This window comes from Cnephaeus nilssonii, assembly GCF_951640355.1.
Source record: "Cnephaeus nilssonii genome assembly, chromosome: X".
Taxonomy (NCBI): domain Eukaryota; kingdom Metazoa; phylum Chordata; class Mammalia; order Chiroptera; family Vespertilionidae; genus Cnephaeus; species Cnephaeus nilssonii.
This window is the reverse complement of record NC_137071.1, coordinates 129518513-129531172: the sequence shown is the minus strand read 5'-3', so window position 1 is coordinate 129531172 and position 12660 is coordinate 129518513. Positions and strand designations below refer to the sequence as shown.

Here is a 12660-nt window from a genome sequence, read left to right as displayed (position 1 = left end):
ATTCATCTTATAGAGGAAAATGTAAATTTTCCCAATTTTAATTAAGGGAAGAATTATAACAAGAACCAGCTGTTGTGAAGACTGCCAGTGAGCTTACCTAATCTCACTCTCTCCCCTTTCCATACCTATTTCTGTGTTCTGGGTAAAATGTCTCTGCCCATTTCTCTCAGAATATAGTTCGACATTTTCCAAAGATGACCTTGTTTCCTCAACACCATCTTATACCCCAGATCTTTTTAGTCTCCATTTTTACTCTTTAGAATTATAAAAAATATGAGGGGAAGGTTTATAAGTTTCACATTTCAAAGTTCTCTCTTGGGAAGTTTAAGATGTCTCTAGAACAAGCCTATCTCAAGATTTCATCAACCATATGGGAAGCCGGAAAACAATGTTTATGAGCAAATGCTTTGGGAACAGAGAATTTCCTTTCTACTAGTTCCTAGCTAATATCCCCAGGATTTAATTTCCTCATTTATAATATTGGAATATTAATACTGCTTGCCTCTTCAGGGTTGGGGTAAGCATTACATAAGATAATGCATATGAAGAGCTTAGGCCAGTGCCAGGCATGGAGAAAGATCTTAATAAATGTTAGTAATGATGATAAAGAATTTGGAGGCTTAAAAAGTATTACAGCAGAACAACATAGTATTTTCAGATAAGAAATCAGATCATGTAATCTGCCAAGGTTATTTGAATTTGTTACTTTGGAGGAAAAAATTATTTCTTTGTCGCTTACTGGCTGCATATATTTTTACTCAGTTGGAGTGTGTGTGCATACACTTGCAAGTGTGCACACATGAATGCAAATGCTGTTATGTTTTATGTCCCTGCCTTGATGGTCAAGAGTTTTGCTTTAGCCCTTTCTAAAAAATCCAACACAGCTATTAATGTTGTAAAGCGCACACAGTAGGCCTTCTACAAATATCTAATGTTTTTATTTGATAAAAAATCAATATCTCATGTAAAATTTTATAAGATATTGCGACCTTATGAAGATTTACAAGATGTTTATTTTTAAAGAAAAAAATAATTGAATTAAGAAATAAGGCCTTAAAAACTACCTAGACCTGTTATTTTTGAGGATCCTGTTACTTTGAAAATGGCTCTTAGGTTGGCTGGTTTTGAGTTTTTAAAACTCTGACCTCACTTAACGCATTATTCTTTTGTTTTTATGTTACAGGGAAAAACTTACCCATTTCGCGGTGCCTTCCCTCCAGTCTGGAACCCCATTGCATATCTGGATTACAACAATCTGTGGCGGACAATGGATAACATGGGAAAGGAGGTAAACTGTGTGTTCATCTAGCACATGACCTGTTTCTGAAATAACTAGCAGGTCTTTAATATCCTTCCACAGCACAGGGAACATTGCTCTGGATAATGATACATATCATTTCCAATACACCCAACAGCTCTGCAAAGTTGGTAGTATTTCCACTTTATAAACGAGGGAAATTAGTTCCAAGGGGTTATGTAATTTTCCCAAGACCACACAGCAAGGGAACCAGTATTCAAAACCACATCCATCTAATACTAATGCCTGTGTGCTTTCCGCTCTGTCACTGAGAACCTAGTGATTTATGTTCACCAGGTATCCTACTTATAGTTGTCTTACCCATATGTGATGCCACTTCAGTAGTAAAGGAGAGAAATATTTGTTTCCCTAAAGTTTTTTGTCTTAGTCTCAGGCTTTGTAACATCACTCTGTCAAACTTAAATTGGGGACTTAAAAATGGGTGTTAACTTTAAATAATAATTATCATCAAAATTTATTAATTTTATATATGTATTACATATTAACTTATACATGCATGTATATGCTGCTATTGTTATTATTATTATTATTGCAACAGCATTAGGACATAGAGTCCAAAGGGGTATCCATCCCAAACTTACCAGTTTTCAGAGGTTTTTCTTAGGACATCTTGGCAGAGCAGTGGGCAGTAACCATCACACCTGCATATGAGCCCTTCTTTCTCTGTAGATTCCAGCTGATGCACCATGGAATGCCCCACATGCCGAAGAATGGGACAGAATTACCATGAAAGAACTCATTGATAAAATCTGCTGGACACAGTAATCTTGATTATTTAAAATTTACTTTTATATTCCATTTTGATTCTATCTTATCTTGAACTGCAGCACTTTTCTTTAAAAGTTACTGGGAAAGAGTTAAGAGGAAACCTAATGATTCTCCAGTCAGTAGCAACATTGAGGGCACTTAGAGATTTCAGAGCAGGTTTGAACATAAAATGAACCTAAAACATAAGTAGAAAGTAGGTGAATGAAGTAGAACTTTTTTAAATAAAAAGGTTCTGTGATTTGCAATAAAACAAGTACTAATGTTTTCAGATTATATAGCAGTCAGCTACAGAAGCAATTTGGAAAGATATTAAAGTAATTCCATGTAGATATAAAAATGTGAAACTAGAGGGACACTAGTATATTTAACAAAAATATAAACTATATAATTTTTTCAATGAAAATCTGTGTTGTTACCCAAGTTACAGATTATTCAGTCACCATGTGGGGCTGCTATGTGAGGGCACTGTACCAAGCATTGAGGAAGGGTGGTGAATTTGTCAAACAAGGCTCCTACCCTCTTTTAGCAGGATACTGGCAGCATGGAAAAGGTTACATAGTGCTAGGAGAGTGTAACAGTGAACTTGAAATGTCAGAGAATAAAGGTGGTATTCTGTTTCAAGATTGCAGTTAATGTGCAGGGAGACAGGAAGGATATATGATGTAGAAGGATGGTAACTTCCAGCTATAAACCACATTTTATGGGGGTATACAAGAAGGTGGGATTCTGTGGGGGATGGTATCTTCCAGGAATGAGCCACAGTGCATGAGGGAGGCACGAAAGCATGGTGTAGAGGGGTGATATCTTCCAAGAATGAGTCAGTGGACTAAGGGGAGACATAAAAGATGGATGGTGCTTGTTGATAATGTCTTTCAGGAATGAACCACAGTAGTTGGGGTATGGTGGGGGAAACATGGATGGTGTAAGGGGATGGTATCCTCCAAGAATTATATACTGTGTATGGGAACAGACCTGAAAGGATGCATGGTATATTCCAGGAATGAGCCACAGTGAATGGTGGGAGTTATGAAGGTTAGATGGTTTGGAGAAGTTATTTTCCAGGTGAAGAGAATAGCAAACAGCTTTTCTAAAGGCTGTGCAACCCTTTGGTGCATAGGACAATGCCCAACCATCTGAGCCACACTGACCAGGGCACATGCCTGGGTTTCGGGAAGCAGCTGATTGATGGTCCACTCTCACATCAGTGTTCCTCTCTCCCTCCCTCTCCCATCCCCTCTCTCTCTCTCTCTCTCTAAAAAAAAAAATCATTGGTTATAATTTAGAGAGGCATCAAGAGAGAATATAAGAGAACCATTTAGGGATAACCATGAGCAGCCACCATTGTAACTTAGGTGATAGTCATTGGCAGCCTGGACCAAGGTGGGGGCTGTGGAGGTGGAGAGTAGAGGATGGTTATTCAATATGTGAGAACAGATATCCTTAATTATCCTTGAGAAGCATATTGATCCTTTAGACTACACTGGGATTAGCATATTTAGAGTTAACCCATAATTCCTAAAAACAAGGGGAAAGTTTATTTTTCCAAAGAGTTAAAATATGCATTCCTTCATATACTGAATTCATGAGTGTTTTTTTATAGCCATAGAAATTTTTTGTAACCATACTAAATTGTGTTTTAAAACCATGATATCCTGTGAAGTATATCTGTATTAACCTCTGATATCTGCTCTTGTTCTGTGACCAGGACAGCTAGGCGGTTTGCATCTCTCTTTGTGAACATCAATGTGACCTCTGAGCCTCACGAGGTGTCTGCCTTGTGGTTCCTGTGGTATGTGAAGCAGTGTGGTGGCACTACTCGGATATTCTCGGTTACCAATGGGGGCCAGGTATGGAGTGTCCTTTTGCAAATATAACTTAATTTGAGAGTTTTGCCCTCACCCAGATCAATCTATAATAATAAAAGCATAATATGCTAATTAGACTGGATGTCCTTCCAGATGACCTTCCAGACAAAGCTGGGGCTGCGAGGGAAGCCCGGGTCCTAGTTGCTGGAGGGAAGCCAGTGCCGGCAGCCAGGGCAAGGAAGGCCTTCTCTTGCACAAGTTTCGTGCATCGGGCCTCTGGTATCTTAAAAATTGCTTCTACATTTTGAATACAAATAATTAGCAGCTTGAAATGATCCCAAAAATATTTTCTGAAAACAAAATTTCTCACTTCTTTTTCTTATTCCTGAAAATAAATTTATAGCTTAAGAATTTTCATTTTGAATTAATTAGGTCTTGGGAATTAACTTCTTTCCTTTTGGAGGTAGGTAAAATTAGGCTATTTATGTAAGGGGGGGCTAAATTACTGTAATAACTAATTTCCAAAAATTTATAGTACAGCTGTTCTCCCCCCCCCCCATCCACGGTTTTTCTCTTAGTGATTTCAGTTAGCTGCAGTTAATTGCAGTCTGAAAATATTATATGGAAAATTCCAGAAATAACCAACTAATAAATTTAAATTGTGCATTGTTTTAAGAAGCAAGGTGCAATTTCACATCCTCCTACTATATCCCGCCTGGGACTTGAACTGTCCTTTTGTCTAGGGTCTCCACACTATAGCTGCTCCCTACCTGTTGATCACTTAGTAGCCACCTCAATTGCTGTGGTATCACAATGTTTTTGTTCAAATAACCTTATTTTACTTAGTAATGGCTCCAGAGTGCAAGAGTACTGATGCTGGCAATTCATATATGCCAAAGAAGTCACAAAGAGTGTGTGTGTGTGTGTATGTGTGTGTGTGTGTGTGTGTATGTATATATATATATATATATATATATATATATATATATATATATATATGAAAAACATAGTGTGTATATATATATATATATATATATATATATATATATATATATATATATGGTTTGGTTCTACCTAAGGTTTCAGGCATCTGTGGGTCTTAGAACATACCCCACACAGACAAGGAGGGGATTACTGTACTTGTAAAATTACTGTACTTAAAGTCATCTCTGCTTCAGACATAAAGCTTTTTTTTGTCCCATTCTGTATCTTATTCTTTTATGTTAACTGTTATAGAATGGAAGTGATTGTTCTTTCTTCTAGTTTTCATACGGATTTATGGCCACTCTTTCAATAGTAAATTCTACATTTTAGATTCTAAAATTTTACTGCCAACTAGAATTTGCCTGGCTCCATACCATTTCCATTATGGACTCCTCTAGCTGATTGGCTGGACTCACAGCAAACTAGTAGTGAGGCCAGAATCCTAATTCCCCAATTTTTCAGCCTCTGAGATTGTTTCAAGGTTCTCCCTTATCCAAAGAAAATGGGTCTCTCCTTCCTAGGAATGTTATGCCTCAATGGGATAAGTTTGAATTAAGAACAGTTTACTTCTAACTTTGCTCTGTTCCATAGTGCAAGGTTTAGAGTCTCTGCTAAGTGCATTATTCTTCTCCTTAGGAAATGTCCAGAAGCCTCCAGTTGTTCTTGTGGCCCCAAGAGTTATTGTCCATTTGAGCCTTAGCTTCAGCAAATGCAAGACAGTTGCATTTTTGTGTGTGTCTTTACTCATGGGCAGAAATAACACATTGCTCCTATAAACCTATATTTTACTTTCTGGGCTATCTTCCTTCATTCAGAGGAGCCAAGACACTTCTAGCCAAATGCTATACAACCTTTTGGACAGCACAGTTCATATTATGATTCTCAAACAATTACCATAATATGTTTACGATGTAAAGAACTTAGATTTATTATTTAATAATTCAACCAATACTAGACATGGAGAGGTAGGCAATGAACAAGCTGAAAATAGTCTTTGGTCTTTTCATTTTCACAATACTAAAATTCAAAGTAAGTCTTGGAAAACAGAGGTCAAATTCTAAATTAAATGGTCCCAGTTTCTTGAGGAAAGACAGATCATGAATTCAGGTCTGAACTACTACAGGTAAGTTGGGGGCAAACAGGCTGGCAGCAGAGTGGTTAGGGGCAATCAGGAAGGCAGGCAGGCAAGCAGTTGGGAGCCAGCAGTCCTGGATTGTGAGAGGGATGTCCGACTGCCCGTTTAGGCCCGATCCCAGGGCAGTCGGACATCCCTTGAGGGGTCCCAGATTGCAGAGGGTACAGGCTGGGCTGAGGGACAACCCCCCTCCATGCACGAATTTCGTGCACCGGGCCTCTAGTAAAAACATAAAATCACTGTGTGGCTGATCATGCAAAGTTTTGTAGAGGAGCATGATTGAGGTATCTAATTGTCAAATGTTGGGCCGAGCCTCGGTCTACCTACATGTATTTCTACCTTCATGTACACTTAGAGCATCTTCTAAGTAAAGTCCCCTGCTTCTTACAAAATGCATTGTATTAAGGACCTACCTTCTTAGATTAAGCCGGAACCATTTCCATGGTGAGTATAGCAGATCGCAATGAGGCAGAGCACTTAGAGGGCTGCTCAAGGGAATTTCTTAACAGTGTCTGGAGGAACAGACAGGTGCTTAGCTTTCACCTTGCTGGCCCTGCATTGAAACTTCCAGACATTTTTGCAAAAAGCTAATATCTGAGATTTAGATGCTTTACAAGGTGATGACCAGATGATTTACAAGGGCACTCTGAGCCTGTTCTCTTGGAGAACACTTTAATCTGCCTGGACAACCCTTGGCTAGAGCTTTGAGAAACCAAAGGGAGTTAGAAACTGTATCCCCATTTCAATAAACCTAGAAAAAATACTAATTTTTAAAATAAAAGAAACCATATCCCTTGGAAGAAGCACAGCACCTCCCAAGGTTCCCTCCATGCACTGCACTCCTGGGCACTGGAAGCCCACAGACTTGCTGATATTTGCATTCAGTCAAGGGACCACTGGTATAAGGGGACATTTCTTTTGGTTCTGTGACTTTATAAACTAGGATCTGCTTTTCATTGCCAGAAACTGCAGAGCATGATAATAGAGGTCTCTTGCTAGACTTTGCCTCTGACCTAATGAATTCTTCCAACGTTTAAGTCAGTGGTTCTCAACCTTTCTAATGCCGCGACCCTTTAATACAGTTCCTCATGTTGTGGTGACCCCAACCATAAAATTATTTTCGTTGCTACTTCATAACAGTAATTTTGCTACTGTTAATGAATCGTAATTTAAATATCTGTATTTTCCGATGGTCTTAGGCTCTACAGTAGTGGTTCTCGCGATACACAGGCCTAAGACCATCGGAAAATACAGATATTTACATTACGATTCATAACAGTAACAAATTAGAGTTATGAAGTAGCAACGAAAATAATTTTATGGTTGGGGGTCACCACAACATGAGGAACTGTATTAAAGGGTGGCGGCGTTAAAAAGGTTGAGAACCACTGGTTTAAGTGTACAGAGGGTGAAGGTATGGCTTCTGGCTTACTGGACGTTTTCTAATCAGTGGCAAACAGGATATTCCTTCCTTGGGCTTTTATAACGTTTCCTGCCTGCCTGCTCCTGTAGGAACGGAAGTTTGTAGGTGGCTCTGGTCAAGTGAGCGAACTGATAATGGAACGTCTCGGGGACAGAGTGAAGCTAAGTCAACCTGTCACCTGTGTTGACCAGTCAGGTGACAACATCATCATACAGACGTTGAATCGTGAAGTTTATCAGGTAATGCAGTCTAGTTAAAAGGAGCATATATTAAACTAGAGGCCCAGTGCATGATTGAATCATGCACATGTAGGGTCCCCTACACGCTTTCGCTTTTCGCGGTGGAGCTGGGTGCCTGTCCGCTGGTGCACCAGGCCTTTCAGAAGCCTCCGGCTTGGCGGAGCAGACAGGCACCCAGCTCCCCCACTTTTGATGGTCCGCGGCCGCTGAGGGGGGCTACCCTGCTGTTGAGAGGCGCAGGGGGCGGGACTCCCGCCCCCTGCGCCTCTCAACGGCTGCTGAGGGGGCTGCCGCGGACACCTGGCTACCCTGCCGTTGAGAGGCGCAGCTGGGTGTCCGCGGCAGGCCCCCTCAGCAGCCGCGGATCTGGCCGTTGAGAGGCACAGGGGGCGGGAGTTGAGAGGCACAGGGGGCGCCTCTCAACAGCAGGGTAGCCCCCCTCAGTGGCAGTGGATCTGTGCCTCTCAATGGCCGGATAGGCCACCCCGAATCCCGCCCCCCAGCCTCCCGCCACCCAATCGTGGGCGTAGCGGAGTGATGGTAATTTACATGTTACTCTATTATTAGATAGGATAGGCCTTATGTCTTCCGTAACTTCTGACCAAATATAATCCCAGCAGTGGGATAATTAACCTTTTGCACTCAGGTATCAAGTGTGACTCGACACGGTTAGCATCGAGATTAAAATTACTCTTTGAATGTATCAATAATTTGAAATATAAAAAAATCCAAATAAATAAGTTTGTATGAAAAGAAACTCCAGTTTTTTTATTCTACTGCCGCGCTTTGTAAAATCTGGGGTATTTAAAAAATTAAATCCCGAGTAGAATAAAGGAATCGAGAAAAAAGCAAGCGAGTGCAAAGGGTTAAAGCTGGCATGTTTCCCACTTAGTCTCTTTCCAATGACCAGCCTTGGTTGACCTGTCTTGTTGTTTTTTCTCTTATAGTGACCTCATTTTGTATGCTGTTTCTGCTCAGTATCATTCAAAATGATAAATATGTTTCACGCTCTCTGCAAATATTCTGACTTATATTTGAGGTGGTATTCTGTGTTTGTGTCTTTTAGTGCAAATATGTAATTAGTGCCATTCCGCCTGCTCTGACGACCAAGATTCACTTTATTCCAGAGCTGCCATCTGAGAGAAACCAGTTAGTGCAACGTCTTCCAATGGGAGCTATTATTAAGTGTATGATGTATTACAAGGAAGCCTTTTGGAAGAAGAAGGGTAGGCTGCATTTATTCATGTTTACATTGTACTAAGTGAAGAAACTGTATTTTTTTAAGGAGCATTATACTAAACACTGAATAGAAAAAAAAAAACTAAGTGGTTTCAAACTGATAGAGAAAGGAGCAGAAATCCCAGTTTGTTCATTTCCTCATAACACAAAATGACCCCAAGAACACTTGCTGGCAGTGAAAGAGAAGGAAGAGATCCCTCTAGTTGCATGGCCACCATTACCCTGGCTCCTGGCATATGTCCTCCCACTTATTCTTCATGAGCAGAGTGAGACAAAGGGCCATCATGGAAAAAGCACTGCTTTGAAATCTCACTTTCCTGGGTTTCCCTTGCTTACTAGCTGTGTGGCCTGTGGTGTGACACTTCACCTCTCTTAGCATCAGTCTCTTTGTGTAAAATGGTAACAATGAGACCTACTGTCAGATTATTGTGAAGATTAAATGAGGCAGGTTCTGGGCAGATATGGTAGCTATTGTTGATGAGCCTTCTGCTCATACTCAGAGGATTCCTTCCTGTCACTTCTTCCATGAGTACATTGGGGTGATTCACTCTAACACACCCCTGTCTTTCCCTATGTATTCCAGGGTTCCAAGATCATCTTACAATTTTAGTCATGCATTTATGTAAAGGCCATCAAGATACATCATTTTCTATGTGTCTGGTGAACATACATCTTGTATAATCAAGTGTGTGTATTTGACAGGAAATAGATTATAGGGTTAGGGCAAAGACCAATAGTTGAAGCTTTGCCTTTCCCTTAGCAAAATAGTTTATATGTATACATTTCCCCTTGACTCTCTGATGAGGTGAGTCTCAATAGCCTATTGATTTTCTTCTGGTTAAGACTACTGTGGTTGTATGATCATTGAAGATGAGGAGGCTCCAATTTCAATAACCCTGGATGACACCAAGCCAGATGGATCATTCCCTGCTATCATGGGGTAAGTTAGAGCTGGGTGTTCTGCATTTTCCAAATGGTGTTGGTGTATTGTTGTGGACACTGGCAGAGCATATTGTTTTCGAATTGAGCTCAAGCAATGATAAATAAGCCTACAGAAATATATAATGTTTCTGTGTATTAAAATGTTCGAGTAATATTTTGTACTTAGCACAAGAACACTGGGAAGCTTTACCCAAATTGACACCATTTGAATTTGTGCCCATATATTTTTCCTCCATAAAACTTACATATTGGTGGCAATGAAAGACACAACAAAATAGGTGGTATGGTAAACAGCCCTGCCTAGAGATAGAATATCCACAACCATTCTGGAATGAGAACCGTTTTATCCTGTAAAATCTTCTGAAGTTAGGCTTTCTGGGATTTCTCCATTGCAAGCATTGCTACATGGAAACTGTTACTGTGTTCATTGTTGCCCTGGGATATAAAATGGGTGTCTCATTGGGAAGTGCAGTTTGAAGCAGAGCCAGGCCTCAAGTAGATGGCAGTTTTCCTGGTAGGTCACTCCAGGGCTGTCCTTCACCAAGGATGGTCCAGCGAGAAGCTCTGTGTCTGGAAGAGGAGAGCTCTCCCCCTCTCCTCCCAATCCCATACACAACTGCTCTGCCCTTTGAGGACTAGGGGTCCAGAGAGGGAAGGGGATTGCCATAGACCGCTAAGGAGTGCCACAGTCTCCCAGTTGTCATGTCTTTTAGCCCTCTCCAAAGCTACTCAAAGAAGAAGGCTATTTATTCTACCACATGACAGCAAAAGAAAACAGCTCATCTAGTGGTCAAGTGACTTAGGGACCAGTGATTTTCCCCTTTTCCACTGCGAGAGTTGAGCTCATGCATATGGCATCTTTGAAGGGAAATTACCAAAACAAAAGGAGCCAGACCCAGGATCCAAGGGACTTAGAGAACAGGCTGGGCTACCAGGCTGCCAACAGAACATTCTGTAGTTCTCTGGCCATAAAATAGAAGAAACAGCATCAGCCTCTCGGAATGGCAGGTGCTCACAACGTAATAACCACAGTCACAATACATCTTCAGATGGTTTGTGCAGTTCGGCATCACCTTCTCTATGCCAAAGGAAAGCAGCAGGCAGACGTAGAGATTTTAGGAGACTCAATCAAGATTAGCCCACTGGGGGATGGAAGAACAGTGGTCTTCTTCTTGCCCTGGGAGTTAGACATTGTAGCATCTGCCCTGCTGGGCTTTCTTCAGCTTTATTAACAAAGACAATGTATAGCAAAAGCTGACAATTCCCAGATGGCAATGGGGTTATTTAGGCAGTTTCTAAAACGTTTTATCTGGACTATTGCCTCCACCCTGTTCTTGCCTTGAAACTATATTGCCTCCACCCTGCTCTTTGCTCTGGGCAAGGAAAGCCTTGAAGATAGGAGTAATCATTGCCCAGTATTGTGTTTGTGATTATTAGCGCCTTTTGGAAACTAGAAAGGAACTTGTACTTTAGAACTGTGTCATGTTCCCAACCCAAAGCCAATGTGTTTGATTTCCTCAATAAAACACCAAAGAAATGTAAAGGATAGTTGTCCATATAGAAGTAAATCAAAGAGGTTATTTCATTCTCAATCTGAGATTCAATAGAAATAACCACCAAATGCCCTTTAAAAAAGAAACTATATAAAGCACCCAAGATCTAAACAGTTTTTTTTTCAGCTAAATGATTTAGTCTTTCATCAGATATTGGTGATTTCACTGAAATAATTACATAAGTCTAAAATTATAGATTCTTGCATAGACTTAAAATTTAACTAAAATCATTACTAGCAAGACAGAACATAAAGTTATGATTATATCCCATAAAGTACAGTAGTTCAAATTTCTTGAACAGTCTACAACTTCATCTAAAATAGTGTTCTCTGGATTAACACAAATATGTTTTGTATTTTTGCTTCCCAGAATGATCTCAAATAATAGCTCTGATTTGCCAATCAAATTGAGAAACAATTTAATTAGGAGGTGAGGGAGAGGACGAAATACTGGTTTTTAGCCCTTGCATTTTCAGTCCTGATCTTTTTGGCTAGAAAATACAATTTTTAAACCTTTTAAAATGGAGATACAATATCATTGTCCCTTAACTCATTTGGATTTTTAAAAAATTATTTTCTAAGAAGAGTATAACTAAGGATTTCTTGTGACAATTCAATTCTTTAAAATATACATGCTATTAGTAATATCAGTATAATAAATAGAATCTGTTTGATTAAAGGGAAACAAACAGATTATAACTGAATTTTACTAAGTTACTAAATTTGAAGAATATGCTAGGTGAGTTTCCCAGGAAGCCAACTCAGAGAAGGAGATTTGGGTGCAGGATGTTTGTTGGGAAGTGCTCTGGGGCTTTCTCTCTGTGGGGAAGGGAAGGAGTCTGGATCTGGCAGAGGGAGAGATTGGTTTCCAGTGTTGATCCGGTGGAGGCCTAAGCCATCCCACAGTGAGCTCTGGAGCTGCATGACCCTTCAGAGGTGTCCTGCAGTGAGGCTAGGGGATGGGCCTTGGTACCCACTGCACTCCCGAGCTAGTCATTCTGGGGAGAGGCAGCTAGTTCTCTGCTGCAGAGTGGAATCAGCTGTGAGCTGCAGGCCATGCGTGCTTGGTCCTGAAGAGGAATCTGGGTGACCCACCCTGGCATCCAGTACAAAAACTTACTTATTTTTTCCAGCTTTTATAAAGTATTTAACAGAAGGCAGTAGTCATTATCAGGATAATAATTTAATGCAACACTAATTTTTCTGTCATTTGATTTCCTACTGTATGCCAAAAACTGCAAAACTTTCAGGGTAA

The 12660-nt window shown here is 40.3% G+C and overlaps 1 protein-coding gene across 1 annotated transcript in view; it reads left to right on the top strand.

The window, feature by feature from the left end:
* Positions 1–12660, top strand: part of LOC307095537 (amine oxidase [flavin-containing] A-like) — a 55664-nt gene that overhangs the window by 34440 nt on the left and 8564 nt on the right. Inside the window, exons 4-9 of the mRNA XM_079764784.1 lie at positions 1184–1288; positions 1988–2079; positions 3792–3933; positions 7523–7672; positions 8739–8898; positions 9755–9851. Coding sequence (XP_079620910.1) covers positions 1184–1288; positions 1988–2079; positions 3792–3933; positions 7523–7672; positions 8739–8898; positions 9755–9851 — 746 coding nt within the window. The remainder of the gene's footprint in view (positions 1–1183; positions 1289–1987; positions 2080–3791; positions 3934–7522; positions 7673–8738; positions 8899–9754; positions 9852–12660) is intronic.